At 36.6% G+C, this 24,149-nt stretch overlaps 1 protein-coding gene across 17 annotated transcripts in view; it reads left to right on the top strand.

Annotated features, from left to right (window-relative positions):
• The window catches only part of SENP7 (SUMO specific peptidase 7), a 163,362-nt gene that overhangs the window by 84,879 nt on the left and 54,334 nt on the right, over positions 1 to 24,149 (top strand). For 8 of the 17 annotated variants that reach the window (XM_069551968.1, XM_069551958.1, XM_069551989.1 and 5 more), the window contains 2 exons: positions 837 to 1,031; positions 21,213 to 21,322. In XM_069551968.1, coding sequence (XP_069408069.1) covers positions 837 to 1,031; positions 21,213 to 21,322 — 305 coding nt within the window. Of the gene's footprint in view, positions 1 to 836; positions 1,032 to 21,212; positions 21,331 to 24,149 lie in introns of those variants that run through there. The other 9 variants (XM_069552027.1, XM_069552070.1, XM_069552020.1 and 6 more) reach the window with 4 other exon arrangements.

The raw sequence follows: 24,149 nt of genomic DNA, 5'->3' as shown, positions 1-24,149 counted from the left end.
CATCTCATAAACAGGAGATAGGAAAACTTAAAGAAAATACTAACACAAATTTTTAAAATCACAATAATTTGATCTAGGCCTGTCAGTTCAGGGTCAGGTATTTACCTTAAAGACGTCATTGTAGTATGGCAACAAGTATCAGTTGTTCATAATAACAGCTGGCTAAATAGAAGGTTAGGGCATCCTCTTCTGTTTAAGGCGATACCAGGCTTGCATTACTAGTTTTTATATGAATCCCACCAATTTAAAAATTACTCTTTGCTCTTCTAAACATTAATTTTTTTGACCCTTTTTCCTGATTCTATTATGTAAAGCATATTTATTACCATCAATATATGTGCTGTTTTTCTTAAGTAATCTGTCATTACTATAGATGCAGTATGAATGATGTCTTTCTTGTTGGATTTAGCATTTATCATTTGCCAATTATGAATATGTTGTTATTTACCAAGGACCTTTCTGTTGAAAGAGAAGAAACATTTTTTTGAATTGGTTTGTAGTTTCTGTATTTTTAATAACTACTGGAAAAGAAAACCCATTTTTTTTTTTGAGAAAAATTGGTTAAAATTTTTAAGCAGTTCCAATAGCATCCACTAGTATAGTTAAAGCCATATAGTGGCAGGCCAATCTATGCCAGTCTATAAGATGTAAGTACTTCCAGAAACAAAAAAAGAGTGTTTGTCCAAAATATTGAGTATTTATGGACTGATTTCCAGGATGGTATAATTCTAATAGCTTACTTATGCTAAGTTGAAAATGTTTGAAACTTCAACTTCCTAGAATTTTTTTCACTGCAAATTTCAGTATAGTACAGTGTTTGTTATTTTATATGACAGGAAACCCAGAGTTATATTGACGAATATCCTGGGAACGAAGTTAGGAAGAAAATACATAAAGACCTCATCTGTAACTGAGGCCAATTTGGGTGATACAGACAACTTGCAATCAGAGCAGCTTTCTTCATCAGCTGATGGCAGCCTAGAATCTTGTCAAAATCTAAATCCTCACAAGAGCTTCTTTTTATCTGAAAGGTATGTTTAGTGATAACTCTACTCAAAATAAATTGTGCACTTATTCTCATGAGCCTTCTTCTGTTCTCCCCTGACAAATGTGTAACTGCTAAATAACTAGTGTTAACTTTTCTCCCCTGGTGACTGGAATTGCTATGGGAACCAGCATCCCATAGTTAAGAGTCAATTTCAGAAACTACTGGTCACTCTGCTTGTGTGTGGGAAAATGGATGTAGGCTTGTAATGAAAATTTAGTTACCTACTGCATCTTTTCTGGTGTAATTGAAATTCATTCCCCTGACATATATCTATTCCTCATCTTTCTTTGTCCTATCCACCCATCTGTTTTTCCATCGATCCATCCGTCCCTTCTTCTTTTCTTTGTCACTGTTTTTATACTCAGATTCTAGAACTCTGCCTAGCCACTAAGCATTTGCTGAATGAGTGATTGTATGTATTCCTCACCAAAAACATGATATGAGGTAGCTGAAATTGGTACATAGTTTAACTGTACTAATAAGAGTAATGGAAATCAGCAGTGCCAAGTGGCACTGGTAGTAAAGAACCCACCTGCCAGTGCAGGAGATGCCTGAGACAAGGGTTCAGTCCCTGGGTTGGGAAGATCCTTTGGAGGAGGGCATGGCAATCACTCCAGTATTCTTGCCTAGAGAATCCGATGGACGGAGGAGCCTGGTGGGCTACAGTCCATATGGTCACAAAGAGTTGGACCTGACTGAACTACTTTGTAGCAAAGTACTAGGAGAGGCTCATATGGTGGTTGTAAATACGAAAAAAAAATTGTGGTTAAAAAGCTCAGGGATGTCAGTTAGTACATAGTACTAGATATTTTAACTTTCATTTACTGTGAAACTCTATTTTATTTTCTGCTTTCTAACAATACAATAAATAGTTTTGATCTGAGTGAAAAATTGTTGATCCAATCTTAATTGCCTTTCTACCCCTAATCATCCAAACATAACTTCTGGTTTGTATTTCTCTTTTAAGGCTAATTACATTGAAGAGTATTCATAGTTACCTTTTAAAGTATCTATAATAAATTTCTTACTTTATAACATTCTGTTTTTATAAATTCTGTTTATTTCTTATTAGCATAAATTTTATGAGTTTTTTTTTCTTTTGGAGAATATTTTGTGTTTCACTTAGATTCTACTTAGCAACAATGTTAACTTTATCCTTTTTCTGAATTTGCTGGAAAAAAAAAAGAGCGTTTCAGTGGCATTATCCAGTTACTAATAAATTTAATGCATAATCAGAGGTAGTAGAAATGCATTTTATCATTTTGCACTAAAAGTGTTTATATCTTTGTCCTATACTAGACAGTGAGGAGAGATACTGGTAGCTTACAGTAGCTTACAGATATCAGATTCATGAATTCATGATCTCTGAAGAAGATTTAGTTTGGGGACCAGGGACCAGGCTTGATCACTTAGAGCTTTTGTGTGGCAGAAGTTTTATTACAGTGAAAAAGGATAGAGAAAGCTTCTGATGTAGACATCAGAAGAGGGACAGAGAGTGCCCCATCACTAGTCTTAGCAAGGGAGCTGTATACTTTTTGAGCTGGTTATTAACAGTAAATCAAAAGAATGTCTCAAGGTTGTAAAGGTTTTACCAGACCCACTCCCACAAGATAACAAGATTAGTCATAAGGTTTTGTTAAGGAGAAACATGTCCTTAGCAAGGTACATTTTTGTTAAGTCACTCAGTTGTGTCCGACTCTTTGCGACCCCATGGACTGTAGCCCACCAGGCTCCTCCGTCCATGGGATTCTCCAGGCAAGAATACTGGAGTGGGTTGCCATTTCCTTCTCCAGGGGATCTTCCCGACCCAGGATCAAACCCAGGTCTCCCACATTAGAGGCAGACGCTTGAACCTCTGAGCCACCAGGGAAGCCCTACATTTTTTGTTATATTACCATATTTTACCATTAGTACGGAACTTAAGGAAGAACATACTCTTGAGCAGGATGAGTTGTTTTGTTGTGTAATCATTAGCTCTGGGCTTTAAGCTAGGCTTAAAGATTGTTGCCGTAACAACTCAGGAAAAATGCCTTATGTGACTAAGACCAAATCCCTTACACAGTATTATGTGGTAACATACAGTGGAACTGACAAATAGATTCAATGGATTAGATCTGATAGAGTGTCTGAAATTTGGAAAACTCAGCAGTGGCCACAGGACTGGAAAAGGTCAGTTTTCATTCCAATCCCAAAGAAAGGCAATGCCAAAGAATGCTCAAACTACCACACAATTGCACTCATCTCAATTTACTTTGCAGCTAGTAAAGTAATGCTCAAAATTCTCCAAGCCAGGCTTTAGCAGTACGTGAATTGTGAAATTCCAGATGTTCAAGCTAGTTTTAGAAAAGACAGAGGAACTAGAGATCAAATTGCCAACATCCAGTGGGTCATGGAAAAAGCAAGAGAATTCCAGCAAAACCCTATTTCTGCTTTATTGACTATGCCAAAGCCTTTGACTGTGTGGATCACAATAAACTGTGGAAAATTTTGAAAGAGATGGGAGTACTAGCCCACCTGACCTGCCTCTTGAGAAACCTATATGCAGGTCAGGAAGGAACAGTTAGAACTGGGCATGGAACAACAGACTGGTTCCAAATAGGAAAAGGAGTAGGTCAAGGCTGTATATTGTCACCCTGCTTATTTAACTTCTATGCAGAGTACATCATGAGAAACGCTGGGCTGGAGGAAGCACAAGCTGGAATCAAGATTGCTGGGAGAAATATCAGTAACCTCAGATGTGCAGATGACACCACCCTTATGGCAGAAAGTGAAGAGGAGCTAAAAAGCCTCTTGATGAAAGTGAAAGAGGAGAGCAAAAAAGTTGGCTTAAAGCTCAACATTCAGAAAACGAAGATCATGGCATCTGGTCCCATCACTTCATGGGAAATAGATGGGGAAGCAATGGAAACACTGACAGACTTTATTTTGGGGGGCTCCCAAATCACTGCACATGGTGATTGCAGCCATGAAATTAAAAGATGCTTACACCTTGGAAGGAAAATAATCACCAACCTAGATGGCCTATTGAAAAGCAGAGGTATTACTTTGACAACAAAGGTCCATCTAGTCAAGGCTATTGTTTTTCCAGTGGTCATGTATGGATGTGAGAGTTGGACGGTGAAGAAAGCTGAGCACTGAAGAATTGATGCTTTTGAACTGTGGTGTTGGAGAAGACTCTTGAGAGTCCCTTGGACTGCAGGGAGATCCAACCAGTCCATCCTAAAGGAGATCAGTCCTGGGTGTTCATTGGAAGGACTGATGCTGAAGCTGAAAGTCCAATACTTTGGCCACCTCATACGAAGAGTGGACTCATTGGAAAAGACTCTGTTGCTGGGAGGGGTTGGGAGCAGGAGGAGAAGGGGACGACAGAGGATAAGATGGCTGGATGGCATCACTGACTTGATGGACATGAGTTTGAGTGAACTGTGGAAGTTGGTGATGGACAGGGAGGCCTGGCATGCTGTGATTCATACGGTCTCAAAGAGTCGCACACGACTGAGTGACTGAACTGACTGACTGACTTGACTGTCTGAAAAACTATGGATGGAGGTTCATGGCATTGTATAGAAGATGGTGATCAAAACCATTCCTAAGAAAAAGAAATCCCAAAAGGCAAAATGGCCTTACAAATAGTTGAGAAAAGAAGAGAAGCGAAAGGCAAAGGAGAAAAGGAAAGATACACCCATCTGAATGCAGAGTTCCGAAGAATAGCAAGGAGAGATAAGAAAACCTTAAGTGATCAGTGCAAAGAAATAGAGGAAAACAATGGAATGGGAAAGACTAGAGATCTCTTCAAGAAAATCTGAAATGCCAAGGGAACATTTCATGCAAAGATGGGTACAATAATGGACAAAAAAGGTATGGCCCTACAGAAGCAGAAGATATTAAGAAGAGGTGGCAAGAATACACAGAAGAACTATACAAAAAAAGATCTAAATGACCCAGATAAGCACGATGGCATGATCACTCACCTAGAGCCAGACATCCTGGAGTGCGAAGTCAAGTTGGCCTTAGGAACCATCACTACGAACAAAGCTAGTGGAGGTGATGGAATTCCAGTTGAGCTATTTCAAGTCCTAAAAGATGATGCTGTGAAAACGCTGCACTCAGTATGCCAGCAAATTTGGAAAACTTAGCAGTGGCCACAGGACTGGAAAAGGTCAGTTTTCATTCCAAACCCAAAGAAAGACAATGCCAAAGGATGCTCAAACTACCACACAATTGCACTCATCTCACATTCTAGTAAAGAAATGCTCAAAATTCTCCAAGCCAGGCTTCAGCAATACATGAACTGTAAACTTCCAGATGTTCAAGCTGGGTTTAGAAAAGGCAGAGGAACAAGAGATCAAATTTTCAACATACATTGGATCATCAAGAAAGCAAGAGAGTTCTAGAAAAGTATCTACTTCTGCTTTATTGACTATGCCAAAGCCTTTGACTGTGTGGATCACAACAGTGGAAAATTCTGAAAGAGATGGGAATACCAGACCACCTTACCTGCCTCCTGAGAAATCCGTATGCAGGTCAAGAAGTGACACTTAGAACTGGACATGGGACAATGGTGTGGTTCCAAATTGGAAAAGGAGTATGTCAAGACTGTATATTGTCACTCTGCTTATTTAGCCTATACACAGAGTACATCATGTAAAATGCCAGGCTGGATGAAGCACAAGTTGCAAGTAAGATTGCCAGGAGAAATATCAATATCTCAGATATGCAAATGATACCACCCTTATGGTAGAAAACAAAAAGGAACTAAAGAGCCTCCTGATGGAAGTGAAAGAGGAGAGTGAAAAGGCTGACTTAAAACTCAGCATCCAGAACACTAAGATCATGGCATCTGGTCCTATCACTTCATTGCAAATAGATGGTGAAACAGTGGAAACACTGAGAGACTAGACTTTATTTTCTTGGGCTCCAAAATCACTGCAGATGGTGACTGCAGCCATGAAAAGAAAAGATGCTTGCTCCTTGGAAGAAAAGCTATGACCAACCTAGACAGCATATTAAAAAGCAGAGACATTGCTTTCCTGACACAGTTCATCTAGTCAAAGCTATGGTTTTTCCTACAGTCGTGTATGGATGTGAGAGTAGGACCATAAAGAAAGCTGAGCGTCAATTGATGCTTTTATAGTGTTGGAGGAGACTCTTGAGAGTCCCTTGGACTCCAAGGTCAATCCAGTCAGTCCTGAAGGAAATCAGTTCTGAATGCTCATTAGAAGGACTGATGCAGAAAGTGTAGCTCCAATACTTTGGTCACTTGATGCTAAAAACTGACTCATTAGCAAAGACCCTGATGCTGGGAAAGATTGAAGGTGGCAGGAGAAGGGGTTGACAGAGGATGAGATGGCTGGATGGCTTGCTTGCTGCACGCAGGCTTTCTCTAGTGGCGGCAAGACAGAGCTACTCTCCGGTTGTGGTACATGGCTTCTCACTGCGGTGGCTTCTTGTTGTGGAGCACATGCTCCAGGATGCACAGGCTTTAGTAGTTGTAGCTTGTGGGCTAAGTAGTTGTGGGTTAAGGGCTGTGGAGCACAGGCTCAGCAGCTGTGATGCACAGACTTAGTTGTCCAAGGCCTGTGGGATCCTCCTGGATCAGGGATCAAACCTGTGTCTCTTGCATTGGCAGACAGATTCTTTACCTGTGAACCATGGCCGTGGATTTTGTATTTCTTACATGAGTTTTCTCTTAAGTCTTTTGTGTATTGGGTGTTTCATTTGTTTCTTACTAATTTGTAAGAACTCTTATGAAAGGTATTACCTCTTTGTTATATGTATGGGAAAAATTTTTTTCAAGTTTGTTTTTGTAATTTTACTTTGTTTATAGTAACTTCTGTGGCACTGAGACTTAAAAGTTTTATTTTGTAAAATCTGTCAGTTTTTGACTCCTGGTTTTGATTTGCTCTTGGGAAGACCACCTCAACCTGAAGTATAAAAATAGGTTAGTCAGCTGATGTTTTAATTTATGATTTTTAAAAATGAGGTATTAGACCCAGAACAACTGGCTGGAGATAACTTTTTTAATTGAAGTGTTGATTCCTTTTTGCCTTTCTGGAGTCTTCTGCAAATGTTTATAGGTACTTGGGTTGCTTCCACCTGTAGATGATTGTGTATAGTAACACTGTTATGAACATCAGTGTACATTTATCTGCGTTTCTATATACTTTCAGTTCTTTTGGGTGTATTTCTGAAAATGGAATTTCTGGATCCTATAATTCTATTATTAATTTTTTGGAGAACCACCCTACTGTTCTCTGTGAATGTAAAACTACATCATTTTACATTGCCACAGCAGTGCACAAGGGTCCTGGTTTTTTTCACATCCTTTGTAATGCTTGATATTTACTATGTTTACATGGTAATCATTCCAGTGGATGTGAACCGATATCTTATTGGGGTTTTGACGTGGTTTTAGTGTTATTGAACATCTTTTTCATGTGTTTATTGGCCATTCATGTATCTTCTTTGGAGAAATGTGTATTCAAGTCCTTTGCCCATTGATGAATCAGGTTGTTTTTATCTGTGAGTTTGGAAGTTCTCTCTATTCTGAATATTAATATAATCATAAAGTATGATTTCCAAATATATCTCCCATTTTGTGGGTTGTCTTTTTACTCTTATTGTTACTGCCATTTGATGTACAGAAGTTTCAGTTGTTTTTTAATTGAAAAATTTTTTTTCGGTAATGCCATGTGGCACACAGGATCTTAGTTCCGTGACCAGGGATTGAACTCGTTCATGCCCACTGCAGTGGATCCATGGAGTCTCAACCACTGGACCATCAGGGAAGCCCCCAGAAGTTTTCATTTTGATGAAGTCCAGTTTATCTGTGTTTCTATTTGATGTCATATCCAAGAAAATACTCCCATATCCAATGTCTTGAACATTTTCCCTTATGCTAAGAGTTTTATAGTTTCAGTTTATGCTTTTAGGCCTTTAATCCATTTTGAGCTAACTTTTGTGTAAGAGTATTAGGTAAGCATCCTTCTTCATTCTTTTGCATGTGGGTATTCAGTTTTTCCAGCATCATTTGTTGAAAAAGCTGTGCTTTACCCATTGAAAGGACTTAGCAGCCATTTGAAAATCATTTGACCATATATGTGTGGCTTTATTTCTGGGTGCTATTGTATTCCTTTGGTCTCCATATTTGTCTTTATGCTAGTACCATATGTGTTGATTATTATAGCTTTGTAGTAAGTTTTGAAATCAGGGAGTTTGATCCCTCCAAATATGTTGAAGATTGTTTTGACTCTTGTTGTATATACATTTTCAGTTCAGTTCAGTTCAGTCACTCAGTCGTGTCCGACTCTTTGTGACCCATGAATCACAGCATGCCAGGCCTCCCTGTCCATCACTAACTCCCAGAATCCACCCAAACCCATGTCCATTGTGTCGGTGATACCATCCAGCCATCTCATCCTCTGTCGTCCCCTTTTCCTTCTGCCCCCAATCCCTCCCAGCAACAGGGTCTTTTCAAATGAGTCAGCTCTCTGCATGAGGTGGCCAAAGTATTGGACTTTCAGCTTCAACATCAGTCCCTCCAATGAACACCCAGGACTGATCTCCTTTAGGATGGACTGGTTGGATCTTCTTGCAGTCCAAGGAACTCTCAAGAGTCTTCTCCAACACCACAGTTGCACAAATGTGCAACTTTTTAATGTGCTGTCTAGGTTGGTCATAAGTTTCCTTCCAAGGAGCAAGTGTCTTTTAATTTCATGGCTGCAATCACCATCCACAATGATTTTGGAGCCCAGAAAAATAAAGTCAACTACTGTTTTCACTGTTTCCCCATCTATTTGCCATGAAGTGATGGGACCAGATGCCATGATCTTAGTTTTCTGAATGTTGAGCTTTAAGCCAACTTTTTCGCTCTCCTCTTTCACTTTCATCAAGAGGCTCTTTAGTTCTTCTTCACTTTCTGCCATAAGGATGGGGTCCTCTGCATATCTGAGGTTATTGATATTTCTCCCGGCAATCTTGATTCCAGCTTGTGCTTCATCCAGCCCAGCGTTTCTCATGATGTACTCTGCATATACGTTAAATAAGCAGGGTGACAATATATAGCCTTGACGTACTCCTTTTCCTATTTGTAACCAGTTTGTTGTTCTATGTCCAGTTCTAACTGTTGCTTCCTGACCTGCATACAGATTTCTCAAGCGGCATGTCAGGTGGTCTGGTATTCCCATCTCTTTCAGAATTTTCCACAGTTTATTGTGATCCATACGGTCAAAGGCTTTGGTATAGTCAATAAAGCAAAAGTAGATGTTTTTCTGAAACTCTCTTGCTTTTTCCATGATCCAGCGGATGTTGGCAGTTTGATCTCTGGTTCGTATACATTTTAGGATAAGTTTTTTTTAATTTCTGCAAGAAATGTCACTGTGGTTTTGATAAGATTGCATTGATCTGTAGATTGCTTTAGGTAGTATTGACATCTTAATAATATTAAGTCTTCTAATCCATGAACATGGGTTGTGTTTCCATTTATTAATATATTCTTTAATTTCTTTTAGCCATGTTTTATAATTTTCGTTTTGCAAATCTTTTGTCTCCTTGGTTAAGTGCTAAGTTTTTTCTCTCCTTGAAGCTATTGTAAGTAGAATTATTTCCTTAATTTCTTCTTTTGTTTATTACCCCTAATCATTTTTTATGTTTATGTATGTGTATAATCTTTAGAGTTTCTTACATGCAAGATCATATCATCTGTAAACACAGAGTATTTTGTTCCAGTTTCAATGCTTTTATGTTTATTTTTCTTGTATAATTGCTCTGGCTAGAACTTCTGTTTGTGTTGACTGGAAGTGGTGAAAGTGGTCATCCTGGTCTTATTCGTTTCTCTAGAAGAAAAGCTGTCCATCATTCATCATTGAGTTTGATGTTTACTGTGTGTTTTTCATATATGATTTTTTCTATGATGATGTAGGTAATTTAGATTAGATTAGATAATTAGATTGTTGAGTTTCATTTTTTAGTCATCAGGAAAGGGTACTGAATTTTGCGAAGTACTTTTTCTGTATGAATTGACATGACCATGTAGTTTTCCTCTTTCATTTTGTTAATGTGGTGTATTATTTTGATAGATTCTTGTATGTTCAACCAGCCTTGCATCCCAAGAACCATGTTTTAATTTATACCAGCTTAATTTCATTAACATTCAGAACTGTGCTCCTTTATAGCTCTGCCCTCACATACTTTTAAGTCATTGATGTCATAAAATTATATCTTCATGTGTTGTTTGTTCAAAAGCATAGTCTAATAATTTAAAGAATGTAGTAGTTTCTTAAATCATGTATAAAACAAATGGCATATTATAAACCAGTTACAGTAATAGTAGATTTTATAATTATCTATGGACTCAAAGAGTCGGACACGACTGAGCGACTGAACTGAACTGAACTGATGGATTTACTTTTACCGGTTATTTTTAGTTTTTCTTACAGGGCTGGTTTTACTTATAGTGGTAATGATTTTCCTCAGCTGTTGTTTACCTTTGTTATTGTTGCTGTTCAGTCACCAAGTCATCTCCAACTCTTTGTGACCCCATTGACTGTGACATACCAGGCTATTACATTGATAAATTCTGGTATGTTGAACCATCCTTTCATCCCAGGAACCATGTGGTTAGGATATATAACAATATAAACCATTTGGGGTATTTTATTGAGAATTTTTCCTGCGTCCTCCACTATCTCCCAGAGTTTGTTCAAATTCCTGTCCCGTGAGTAGGTGATGCTTTCTAACCATCTCATTCTCTACTGCTTCCTTTTCATTTTGCCTTCAGTCTTTCTCCTCATTTAGGATCTTTTCCGAAAGAGTTGACTCTTCACAGCCAGTGGCCAAAGTACTAGAACTTCAGCCTCAGTCCTTCCAATGAGTATTTGGGGCTGATCTCCTTCAGAATGGACTGGTTGGATCTCCTTGCAGTTCAAGGCACTCTCAAGAGTCTTCACCAGCACCACAGTTCAAAAGCATTAATTCTTTGGCGCTCAGCCTTCTTTATGGTCCAGCTCTCACATCCATACACAACTGTTGGAAAAACTGTAACTTTGACTATGTGGACCTTTGTTGGCAAAGTGATGTCTCTGTTTTTTAATGTGCTATCTAGATTTGTTTATCTTAGAATGTCTTGATTTTGTTCTCATTTTTGAAGGATAGTATGGTCAGATATAGAATTCCTTATTGACAGATTTTTTTCCTTTGAATATACCAATTCAGTGTTTTCTGGCCAGCATGGTTTTTGATAAGAAATCTTCTCATAATCTTATTGAGGATCTTTTGTGTGTGATGAGTCACTTTTTTCTTTGTGCTTTCAAGAAAGAGTTCTCTCTTTGCCTTTGTCTTTGGACAATTTAATTATAACATTTCTTGATATAGGTCTCATTCAGTTTACTTTATGCTTAGTTCCTTGGGTTTCTTGGATATTTATATTCATGCCTTTCATCAAATTTGGACTTCTTTGGTGATTATTTATTTAAATAATGTCTTTGCCCTTTTCTCTCTCTTCTCCTCTGAGATACCAGCAATGTGTATATTAGTCCCTTTCTTGGTGTCCCATAGGTCCCTTAGGTTCTGTTTACTTTTAAGTTTTTCTTCTTTCTGTTCCTCAGATTTGGTCCTTTTTATGGTCATATTTTCAAGTTTACTAGTTGTTTCTTCTGCCTGCTCAAATCGGCTTTTGAATCTCTCTGATAAAATTTTCATTTCAGTTATTGTACATTTTTAGCTCCAGAATTTCCTTTTGGTTCATTTGTCTTTTATTGATATTTTCATCTTGTCACAAATCATTTTCTTGATTTTGTTAAAGATTTTCTTTCTTTCTGTCTGTCTGTGTCTCTTTCTTTCCTTTTTCACCATGCTGTGCAGCATGTGGGAATCGTAGTTCCCTGACCAGGGGTTGAACCTGCGTTCCCTGCATTGGAAGTGCAACTCTTAACTGTTGAACTGCCAGGCAGGTCCCTGAGGATCTTAAAGATAGTCATTTTAATGTCTTTGCTTATTGAGTTTGCCATCTGCTTTTTTTTTTTTTTTTAGGGACAGTTTCTGTTTATTAGTTTTTGTTTTTTCCTTTGAATTGGCCGTTCTTTCCTGTTTCTTTGAATGCCATGTGATTTTTTTTATTGTTGTTGTTGAAAACTTGACATTTGGATATTATAAGATGCAAAGTTTGAAAGTCAGATTCTCCCCCTTCCCCAGCATTTGCTGGATTTTTTTCCCTTCGTTTGCTTAGTTTTTAAAATTGTTGCAATATGTCCCCATTCCAGGTCTTTCCATGTCTTTTCTGAGCCTTTGTCTTTCCATGGTCATGTTTGTGACTTTCTAAATTTCCTTGTAATGTTATTACTTTTTAATATCTTAGTCCTTAAATATTTATTTCCCATAAGGAGGAAATAGGAAAAATGAAGGGAAGAAATAGAACAAAATAGGTGCTAGCTCTTTAAATCTCCTGCATGTTGTTTTAGCTGAATGGGGAGACTGTTGCAACATGGTGATGGTTGTTACAGCAATGGCTGCCTGTCTCTATGTCTCCTTTTCCATAATCAGAGACAGCAATCAGTGGTCACAGAATACAGATTCCCAGTGTTTGAAAGATGGCCTTATTGCTCATCTTGGTGATTGTAAGCCTGTGCAAACTGTTCTAAGAACTTGGACTTGGCTACTTGTCTCAGAGCTGGGTATAGGTAACTGCTACCATCCAAACTGCCTTAATTGACCAAAGTTTCTGTTGAACCTTTTGGCTAGAAGTTTCAAGCCTTGAGTAGACTCCAGAACTCCACAGTTCATCGGATTCTGCCAGTGTTGTTGTCTAGACGAGAACGTGGCAGGTCGTTCCTACTCTGCAATTTTCCTGAGGTCACTTAGTATATATTTCATATTTTATGGTACAAAGATCCTTGATTTATTCTTGCTGATTTTTTTAGTACTTTTATAAATGTAAAAATTTCTAAGGGAGTGGGGAAGGATTGGAAGTTTGAGATTAGCAGATGCAAACTATTGCATATAGGATGGATAAAGAACAGTATCCTGCTGTATAGCCAGGGAACTGTATTCAGTATCCTGTGATAAACCATAATGGAAAAGAGTATGAAGAAGAATATATACACAACATGTATAACTGAATCACTTTGCTGTACACTAGAAATTAACACAACATTGTAAATCAACTATACTTCAATAAAATTTAGGATTCTATGTTGTTAAATACTGTTGAAAATGTAGTAATTGCTATATATTATACTATAAAGGAAGGCTGTAGGTTAATAATTTGATAGTTTTTTATTTAAAAAGTTTTTATTTTCAGAATTTTTACCCAGTTAAGTAATACCATAATGAGTTGTTTTGTTAATAATTATCATGGGTGAGAAGATTGTTGGTAAAGACTTAATTAATTTTATGGCTACTCTAATTAGTACCAACTTGCTTTCTCAATTTTTTCATTTTGTCTTTTTTAACTGAATTAATTTTATTGATATGTTACTGCAGAATATTGTATTAATTTTAGATGTACAACATAATGATCTCATATATGTATATATTGCAAAATGATGAACAGTAAGTTTAGTTAACATCCATCACCACACGTGGTTACACTTTTTTTTCTTGTGATGAGAACTTGTAAGATCTACTATCTTAGCAACTTTCGAATATACAGTACACTGTTGTTATTAGTTATTACCTATAGTCATCATGCTGTACCTTGCATCCCCAAGACGTTTTTTCTTTTTTATAACTGGAAACTTTGCCTTTTTATCACCTGCAGTCATTTCATGCTCCTGGCTCTAGTAACCGCCAACCTGTTGTCTGTGTCTATGCATGCGTTGGTTTGTTTTTAAATTTAGATTCCCCACATAAGTGAAGTCATACACTATTTGTCTTTCTCTCATTTCACTTAGCATAATGCCCTCAAGGCTCACTAATGCTGTCACAGATAGCAGGATTTCTTTCTTTGTCTTTTATAACTGAAAAATATCCCATTGTGTGTTTATGACACATTTTCTTTATCCCTTCATCTATTGATGTGCACTTACATTGTTTCCATGTCTTCGTTATTGCAAATAATGCTTCAGTGAACATGGGGGTGTGTGTATCTTTTTGAGGTAGTGATTTTGTTTCCTAAGCATAAACACCCAGAAGTGGAATTACTAGACTGTATGTTCTATTTTTAATTTTTTGAGGTATATTCCTACTGTTTTCCATAGTGACTGCACTAATTTACATTTCCACAGCACTCCATATCTTTTCCAACACTTGTTTTTTCTCTTTTGGTAATAGCCATTCTCAGATTTGTGAAGTTATACTTCATTGTGGTTTTGACATACATTTCCCTGATGATAGTGCATGTTGAGCTCCTTTTCATGTACCTGTTGGTTGCTTGTAGTCTTTGGAGAAACTTCTGTTCAGTTTCTCTGCCCACATTTTAATGAAATTGGTTTTTTTTTGGTTGAGTTGTATGGATTCTTTATATATCATGTATTTTGAATATTAACTTCCTTATGAGATAGATGACTTAAAACTATTTTCTCCTGCTCCATAAGTTGCTTTTTCATTTTGTTGATACTTTTCTTTACTGTACAGCTTTGTGGTTCCACTTATTTTCTTTTGTTGTTTTTGTTTTGGTGTTTAATCTAAAAAAATCACTGCCCAAACCAGTTTACTCTCATGTTTTTTCCTAGAAATTTTATGGTTTCATGTCTTACATGTAAGTCTTTCATCTACTATGTGTTGATGTTTGTATATGGTATAAAATATTGGTCCAGTTTTATTCTTTTGTATGTGGTTGTCAAGTTTTTCCAGCATCAGTTATTGAAGAGACTATCCTTTTCCCATGGTGTATTCTTGGCTCCTTTGTCATACATGAGTTGACCACGCATGCATGGATTTATTTCTGGCTCTCTATTCTGTTTCAGTCATTTATATGTCTATTTTTCTATATTGTTTTGATTACTGTGGCTTTGTAATTTAGTTGTAATTTAGTTTGAAATCATGAAGGGATTGAAATCAACCAGATGCCATGATCTTCGTTTTCTGAATGTTGAGCTTTAAGCCAACGTTTTCGCTCTCCTCTTTCACTTTCATCAAGAGGCTTTTTAGCTCTTCACTTTCTGCCATAAAGGTGGTGTCATCTGCATATCTGAGGTTATTGATATTTCTCCTGGCAATCTTGATGCCAGCTTGTGCTTCTTCCAGCCCAGAGTTTCTAATGATGTACTCTGCATATAAGTTAAATAAGCAGGGTGACAATATACAGCCTTGACATACTCCTTTCCCTATTTGGAACCAGTCTGTTGTTCCATGTCCAGTTCTAACTGTTGCTTCCTGACCTGCATACAGATTTCTCAAGAGGCAGGTCAGGTGGTCTGGTATTCCCATCTCTTTCAGAATTTTCCACACAGTCAAAGGCTTTGGCATAGTCAATAAAGCAGAAATAGATGCTTTTCTGGAACTCTCTTGCTTTTTCCATGATTCAGCGGATGTTGGCAGTTTGATCTCTGGTTCCTCTGCCTTTTCTAAAACCAGCTTGAACATCAGGGGGTTCACGGTTCACATATTGCTGAAGCCTGGCTTGGAGAATTTTGAGCATTCCTTTACTAGCATGTGAGATGAGTGCAATTGTGCAATAGTTTGATCATTCTTTGGCATTGCCTTTCTTTGGAATTGGAATGAAAACTGACCTTTTCCAGTCCTGTGGCCACTGCTGAGTTTTCCAAATTTGCTGGCATATTGAGTGCAGCACTTTCACAGCATCATCTTTCAGGATTTGAAATAGCTCCACTGTAATTCCATCACCTCCACTAGCTTTGTTGGTAGTGATGCTTTCTAAGGCCCACTTGACTTCACATTCCAAGATGTCTGGCTCTAGATTAGTGATCACATCATCATGATTATCTGGGTCATGAAGATCTTTTTTGTACAGTTCTTCTGTGTATTCTTGCCACCTCTTCTTAATATCTTCTGCTTCTGTTAGGTCCATACATTTCTGTCCTTTATTGAGCCTATCTTTGCATGAAATGTTCCCTTGGTATCTCTAATTTTGTTGAAGAGATCTCTAGTCTTTCCCATTCTGTTGTTTTCCTCTATTTTTTTTGCATTGATCACTGAAGAAGGCTTTCTTATCTCTTCTTGCTATTCTTTGGAACTCTGCATTCAGATGCTTATATCTTTCCTTTTCTCCTTTGCTTTTCGCCTCCCTTCTTTTCACAGCTATTTGTAAGCCCTCCCCAGACAGCCATTTTGTGTTTTTGCATTTCTTTTCCATGGGGATGGTCTTGATCCCTGTCTCCTGTACAGTGTCATGAACCTCATTCCATAGTTCATCAGGCACTCTATCTATCAGATCTAGGCCCTTAAATCTATTTCTCACTTCTACTGTATAATCAAAAGGGATTTGATATAGGTTATACCTGAATGGTCTAGTGGTTTTCCCTACTTTCTTCAATTTCAGTCTGAATTTGGTAATAAGGAGTTCATGATCTGAGCCACAGTCAGCTCCTGGTCTTGTTTTTGTTGACTGTATAGAGCTTCTCTATCTTTGGCTGCAAAGAATATAATCAGTCTGATTTTGATGTTGACCATCTGGTGATGTCCATGTGTAGAGTCTTCTCTTGTGTTGTTGGAAGAGAGTGTTTGCTATGACCAGTGCATTTTCTTGGCAAAACTCTATTAGTCTTTGCCCTGCTTCATTCTGCATTCCAAGGCCAAATTTGCCTGTTACTCCAGGTGTTTCTTGACTTCCTACTTTTGCATTCCAGTCCCCTATAATGAAAAGGACATCTTTTTTGGGGTGTTAGTTCTAAAAGGTCTTGTAGGTCTTCATAAAACCGTTCAACTTTAGTTTCTTCAGCGTTACTGGTTGGGGCATAGACTTGGGTTACCGTGATATTGAATGGTTTGCCTTGGAGACGAACAGAGATCATTCTGTCGTTTTTGAGATTGCATCCAAGTACTGCATTTCGGATTCTCTTGTTGACCATGATGGCTACTCCATTTCTTCTGTGGGATTCCTGCCCACAGTAGTAGATATAATGGTCATCTGAGTTAAATTCACCCATTTCAGTCCATTTTAGTTTGCTGATTCCTAGAATGTCGACGTTCACCCTTGCCATTTCTTGTTTGACCACTTCCAATTTGCCTTGATTCATGGACCTGACATTCCAGGTTCCTATGCAATATTGCTCTTTACAGCATTGGATCTTGCTTCTATCACCAGTCACATCCACAGCTGGGTATTCTTTTTGCTTTGGTTCCATCCCTTCATTCTTTCTGGAGTTATTTCTCCACTGATCTCCAGTAGCATATTGGGCACCTACTGACCTGGGGAGTTCCTCTTTTGGTATCCTATCATTTTGCCTTTTCATACTGTTCATGGGGTTCTCAAGGCAAGAATACTGAAGTGGCTTGCCATTCCCTTCTCCAGTGGACCACATTCTGTCAGACCTCTCCACCATGACCCGCCTGTCTTGGGTTGCCCTGCAGGCATGGCTTGGTTTCATTGAGTTAGACAAGGCTGTGGTCCTAGTGTGATTAGATTGACTAGTTTTCTGTGAGTATGGTTTCAGTGTGTCTGCCCTCTGATGCCCTCTTGAAACACCTACCATCTTACTTGGGTTTCTCTTACCTTGGGCGTGGGGTATCTCTTCAGGGCTGCTCCAGCAAAGCACAGCCGCTGCTCCTTACCTTGGACGAGGTGTATCTCCTTACCACCACCATTCCTGACCTTCATCGTGGGATAGCTTTTCTATTTGGGGTCTTTAGTGGTTGCATGCAAACTTTAAGATTGTTCTCTTTCTGTGAAAAAGGCCATTGATATGTCAGTAGAGATTGCTTTGAATCTGTAGGTTGCTTTGCATAGGATGAACATTTTAACAATATTACTTTTTCCCATCTCTAATTACAGAATATCATTCCATTTATTTGTGTTTTCTTCAGTTTCTTTCATCAGTGTCTTATAGTTTTCAGTGTACAGTTCTTTTTCCATCTAGACTATATCTAACTATAATTTTGTTCTTTTTGCTGTAGTTTTAAGTGGGATTTTTCCCCTCAATTTCTCTTTCAGATAGTTCATTATTTGTGTTCAGAAATGCAACTGATTGTAGTATAGTGATTTTGTATCCTGAAACTTAAGTGAATTCATTTATTAGTTCTTATAGTTCTTTTTTTTATTGGTTGGATTTTTTAAGGTTTTCTTTCTGTAAGATCATATCATCTGCAAATGATGACAGTTTTATGTCTTCCTTTCTGATATTGATTCCTTTTATTTATTTCTTTTTCATATTTAACTTTTTCTAGCCAGTATTTCTAGTACTGTGTTAAATAAGAGTGATCAGAATGGGTACCCTTCTTCATTTTAGAGGAGAAGCTTTTAATCTTTCAGTGTTTCATATGATGTTGACATCATTTCTGATACTGACCTTTATTGTGTTGAAGTATGTTCCTTCTATACCCAGGTTTTTTTAAATTTATTTTTTAATTGAAGAATAATTGCTTTACAGAATTATGTTGGTTTTTGCCAAACATTGACACAAATCAGCCATATATACCCAGGTTTTTGAGTTTTATAGTGAAAGGATGTTGAATTTTGTTAGATGCTTTTTCTGTACCTTTTGAGGGATCAAATAATTTTTATCTTTCATTTTACCTATGTGCTTTATCACATTGATTGATTCGTGTATGATGTACCATTCTTGCATCTCTGAATAAGTCCCATTTGATCATGATGTATGATTCTTTTAATGTGATGTCAAATTTGGTTTCCTAATAATTTGATGAGAATTTTTGCATCCCTATGCATCAGGGGTATTTGATTTATATTTTTCTTTTACTGTACTGTCCTTATCTAGCTTTGGTATTAGTGATGGCCTTTTAAACTGAGTTTAGAAGTGTACTTTCCTCGTAAACTTTTCGAAAGAGTTTGGGAAAGATTGGCATTAATTCTTATTTGATAGAATTGCCAGTGAAACCATTTGGTCCTGAACTTTTCTGTATTGGAAGGTTTTTGATTACTAATTCAATCTCCATATTTGTTATTGATCTGTTCAGATTTTCTTTTTCTTCATAATACATTTTGGTAGGTTGTATGTTTCTAATTATTTGTCCCTTTCTTCTAGGTTATATGATTTGTTGATGTATAACTTTTTATAATCATCACTTATAATACTTTGTATTTTTGTACTATTAGTTGTAATGATTTGTTTATTGGGTTGGCCAGAAAAGTCATGTTTTTGCATAAGATGGTACTGAAAAAAAACCTGAACAAACTTTTTTGGCCAGCTCAGTACAAGTCTTCTGTCTTTTTGCCCTTAGTCCAGCCAGTAGGTTTTTTTATCCCCTCCATATAACTGGCTCTTCAGTTCAGTTCAGCCGCTCAGTTGTGTCCGACTCTTCGTGACCCCTTGGACTGCAGCACACCAGGCTTCCCTGTTCATCACCAACTCCCAGAACTTACTCAAACTCATGTCCATTGAGTTAATGATGCCATGCAACTATCTCATCCTCTGTCGTCCCCTTCTCCTTCCACCTTCAATCTTTCCCAGCATCAGGGTCTTCAAATCAGTCAGTTCTTCACATCAGATGGTCAAAGTATTGGTGTTTCAGCTTCAGCATCAATCCTTCCAATGAGTATTCAATACTGATTTCCTTTAGGATGGACTGGCTCTTAGGTTATCCATATTATTGGACTTTCCTGGTGGCTCAGATGGTAAAGCGTCTGCCTACAATGTGGGAGACCCGAGTTCGATCCCTGGGTCGGGAAGATTCCCTGAAGAAGGAAATGGCAACCCACTCCAGTACTCTTGCCTGGAAAATCCCATGGACGGAGGAGCTTGGTGCAGGCTACTGTCCATGAGGTCGTAAAGAGTCGGGCATGACTGAATGACTTCACTTGGCATATAATTATTCATATTAGTCTTTAGATCTGTTTTTCTTTGAGTCTTTTTTTTTCCTTGGTTTGTCTAGCTAAAGGTTTGTCAGTTTTGTTTGCTTAAAAAAAAAGCTCTTAGTTTTGGTCTTTTCTAGTGCCTTTCATATTTCTTTTTTATTTACTTTTTCTCTGATCTTTATTGTTTCTTTTCTTCTGCTCACTTTCGGCTTAATTTGTATTTTTTTCTGGTTCCAAGAGGTGCAAAGTGAGGCTTTTCATTGGAGTTCTTTCTTGTTTTTTAATGTAGCTTTTATTGCTATTAACTTCCCTTGTAGAACATTTCATGGATTTTGAAGTTTTTGCTTATGTATTCACTTGTTTTAAGATACTTCTTGATCTTCCTTTTGGTTTCTTCTTTAGCCAACTGATTTTCAGGAGCACATTGTTTAGTCTTCCTATTTTTTTGAACTTTGCAGACTTCCTCTTATTGATTTCTTGTTTTATGCTCTTGTGATTGGGAACGATTTTTGTGTGTGTGTCTTAAGTTTGCTAAGATTTGCTTTGTGACCTATCTTAAAACATCCTGGAGAATGTTCTGTGTTCATGTTCATGTTTTATAAAAACATGTTAGTTCTGTTTGATCAAGTTTATGGTTCAGTCCAATATTCCTTATTGATTTTTTTTTCTGGGTCTGGATGATCTAATTACTGAAAGTGGGGTAGGTATTAATGTCCCATACTATTATTGTATTATGTTTTCATAATAGTGATATTATGTTCATCATCCAAAACTTGCTTTTAATACATTTTAAATATTTAACCAGTAGCTTATATTTTAAACTATTTTCTCTATAGGTAAAATTTGTTACCACACCCTAAGTTTTATTTTGTATGTAACTTCTGATACGTGAACTATGCTTAAAACATATTAGCGATTACTTTTGACTTATTTTTTGACTACACATAAGTGTGATTATAATTTTCTTGTGTTCAGGGAATGTTTACTTTTTAGACCCCTTTGATATATTTAGCACTTGTATTTTTCTTTGTTCACTTTGCATGTGCACAATTTTGGAAGAATAGAACATTTCTTGTTTTTTTCTTTCAAAGGAACATGGAGAATTTAAAGATAGAATAGGAATGAGAACTTATTTTTCAAATCATAGTTTAATATTCTTTCTACTGTTCAGACCACATACTCTGCTGTATAAGACTTTATTTGTGATCTGTTATTTTTATCTTGAATATATGCCAGCTGGCTTCTAAATTTATTTTTGCTTAGAAGAATTGAGTGTAATATCATTTTGTTTTGCAGCAGTTCACAATCAAGTAAGACAGACAATTATGCAAAGCAGACTTCTTACACTAAAGAAAAACGAAGAGATGATGATGGCGTTTCTTTTATGTCTGATACTCAGCCTAAAGGTTTGTGAACTGCAGAAAACTGTTGCCATTTGAATTTTTGTCTATTGTAGTTTTAGTAGTATTTGAGTTATAACTATATCTATCCATGAAAGTAAAGAGAGATATTTTAGCAACACAAAGAAAATTGCTAAATTTACTATTTTTATCCTACAGTGTACATCTCCTGATTTATTTACTAAATCTGGAAGTTAAATTTGAATATTATTTCTTGTCATTTTTTTGTTTGGCTGGCATACAGCTATAAAGTTATAATGTTAACTTGTCTATTTCTAAATATTACTTTCATGAAAGTGAAAATGTTCATCACTGAGTCATGTCTGACTCTTTGAGACCTCACAGACTGTAGCCAGCCAGGCTCCTCAGTCCATGGAATTCTCCAGGTGAGAATACTGGAGTGGGTTGCCGTGCCCTTCTCCAGGGATCTTCCTGACCCAGGGATTGAACCTAGGTCTCCTGCATTAGTAGACAGATTCTTTACTGTCTGAGCCATGAATGTGTCTAATCATTGATATTATTGCTAATTCTACTATTATTATTGGCTTTCCACTGTCTATCCTCCTAGTATGAAAAATATTCTTTTTTTAAAAAACTTTATTTATTTTTAATGTGAGGACATTTGCTTTCTATTGTGTTGGTTTCTTCCATACATCAACATGAATCAGCCATAGGTACATTCTTTATTCATTAGAATTTTTCTCAACTCTAGGAGGATTCCAATATAAGTCACTTCTAGCAAATTTAAAGGTAAATACATCCCAGACTTCTAAATAATCATTGTAGGCTTCCTTGCAAGGATTAATGAACTGACTTCTTTTTGTCTCTTCTTAAAAAGACTTTTAAATAATTTAATATAAAAATATTCACCAAAACCAATTTATATACTAGTCAGGTGTGAAACTTAACACTTTCCAGGGTCTCTTTGATTATTGATAGCTTCAAATTAGTTGAAATATTTGTTTTCTGAATGATTTTATAAATTATTCACAAGAAAAGGTGGTCCTTTAATGATATTATGTAAAAATCTTTTGTATTTCATTTGGAACACAGTTGTTTTCACATTTTAAATACTCTTTTTCATAGAAGAGAACACTTGCAAGGCGACTAATACCTTTGATGTATACAAGAAACCAGCTGTAACTCTTAAGAGGGCAGTCTCCAGAGAAAGTATTATGACTGTAGATATAATCGTTCAGTTGATTGCTAAATACTATCTGCACGTAATGGAGGACTTTTTTTTTTTTTTAAACAAATTGTCCTTTTCCTGGAAATAATTATCCTTACTTACAGTATAAAAATAAAGGTGGATTTGTATTTGTACAAGTGGGCTTAATTCAGATATTATCAAAACACTGTTAAACCTTCATTGCTTTCCTTGGTAGAGTAGGAATAGTTAAATAAAAAGCTTTCTAATTTATGTCCTTCAATATTCCTTCAAAGTAACAGAATTCTAGACTTACAGCAGGGAAAAATGAATGATAAAAAAAGCACTATATAGTTTCTTAGTATCCCTGAAGGTTCTCCTCTTAGGTAAAGTGTTTTTAAGAAAGTTATCTACTGAAACATTATTAAAACTCACAGTATTTTCATCCTATAGATAATTGTGTCTAATACCAATTGTTTAACAAAAGCCTATAAATTAATGGGTGTTCTGAATTAAATCCCAGGTATACCACTGAAAAAAGTTTTTTCTTCCAGTTTTTTATAATTGACAGCACTGTACAAGTTTAAGGTGAATAGTGTAATGATCTCACTTATATATATATATATCATGATTACCACAGTGAGTTTAGTCAACATCCATTTATTCATATAGATGCATGGGTTTGTTTCTGGGCTTTTTATTCCATTCCATTTACCTATTTAGAAAAAAATTTTCCTTATGATGAGAACTCAGGATTTACTCTAACAACTTTCATATATAACATACAGCAGTGTTAATTTTGTCATGTTATACATTATGTCCCTAGAACTTATTTATTTTATAATAGGAATTTTGTACATGTTGACTGCCTTCATTCAATTCTTCTCCCCCTGTCTCTGATAACCACAGATCTTGTCTCATTTTCTGATTTTGTTTTTGAATTATAATCATCCTATACAACACTGTATTAGTTTCTGTTACATAGCATAGTGATTCAGTATTTCTGTACATTTCAAATAATCACCATGATAAGTCTAGTTATGATCTACCATATACAAACATTGTGGTTTAGTCACTAAGTTGTGTCTGACTCTTGCGACCTCATGGTCTGCAGCCTGCCATGCTCCTCTACCCATGGGATTCTCCAGGCAAGAATACTGGAGTGGGTTGCCATTTCTTTCTCTAGTGGCTCTTCCTGACCCAGGAATCGAACCCAGGTCTCCTGCATTGCAGGCAGTTTCTTTGCCAACTGAGCTATTCCCCACACTAGATATACCTTTATTTTGTAGTGCCTTAAGTTTGCCTTGTAAAACTTGCTTTTATGAATACAATACATTGGAAATATTTAACATTCTTTTGTATGTAGGAATTTGTTAGCTGTTTAATTTTATATGGTAATGATATTTGCAAGTTAAATATATATATATATATATATTTCAAGTAGAGTCCTGTTTTTTTAAAATAATGTCTGACTCTATCTAATACATTTATTCCAGTTTCCCATGAGATTGTCTTGACTGATTTGCAGTTAGTGAACTGCTTGGAGGAAAACTGCTATATAATAGAATTTTTCCAAGCCTTAGTTCTTTCATCAGTTTTTTAAAAATTTTATATTTTATATTGCAGTATAGTTGATTAACCATATTGTGTTAGTTTCAGGTGTACAACAAAGCAATTCAGTTATAA

Source organism: Ovis canadensis, chromosome 1 (assembly GCF_042477335.2).
Source record: "Ovis canadensis isolate MfBH-ARS-UI-01 breed Bighorn chromosome 1, ARS-UI_OviCan_v2, whole genome shotgun sequence".
Taxonomy (NCBI): Eukaryota; Metazoa; Chordata; class Mammalia; order Artiodactyla; family Bovidae; genus Ovis; species Ovis canadensis.
The sequence above is the reverse complement of the archived record's forward strand: the minus strand, read 5'-3'. Positions and strand labels throughout refer to the sequence as shown.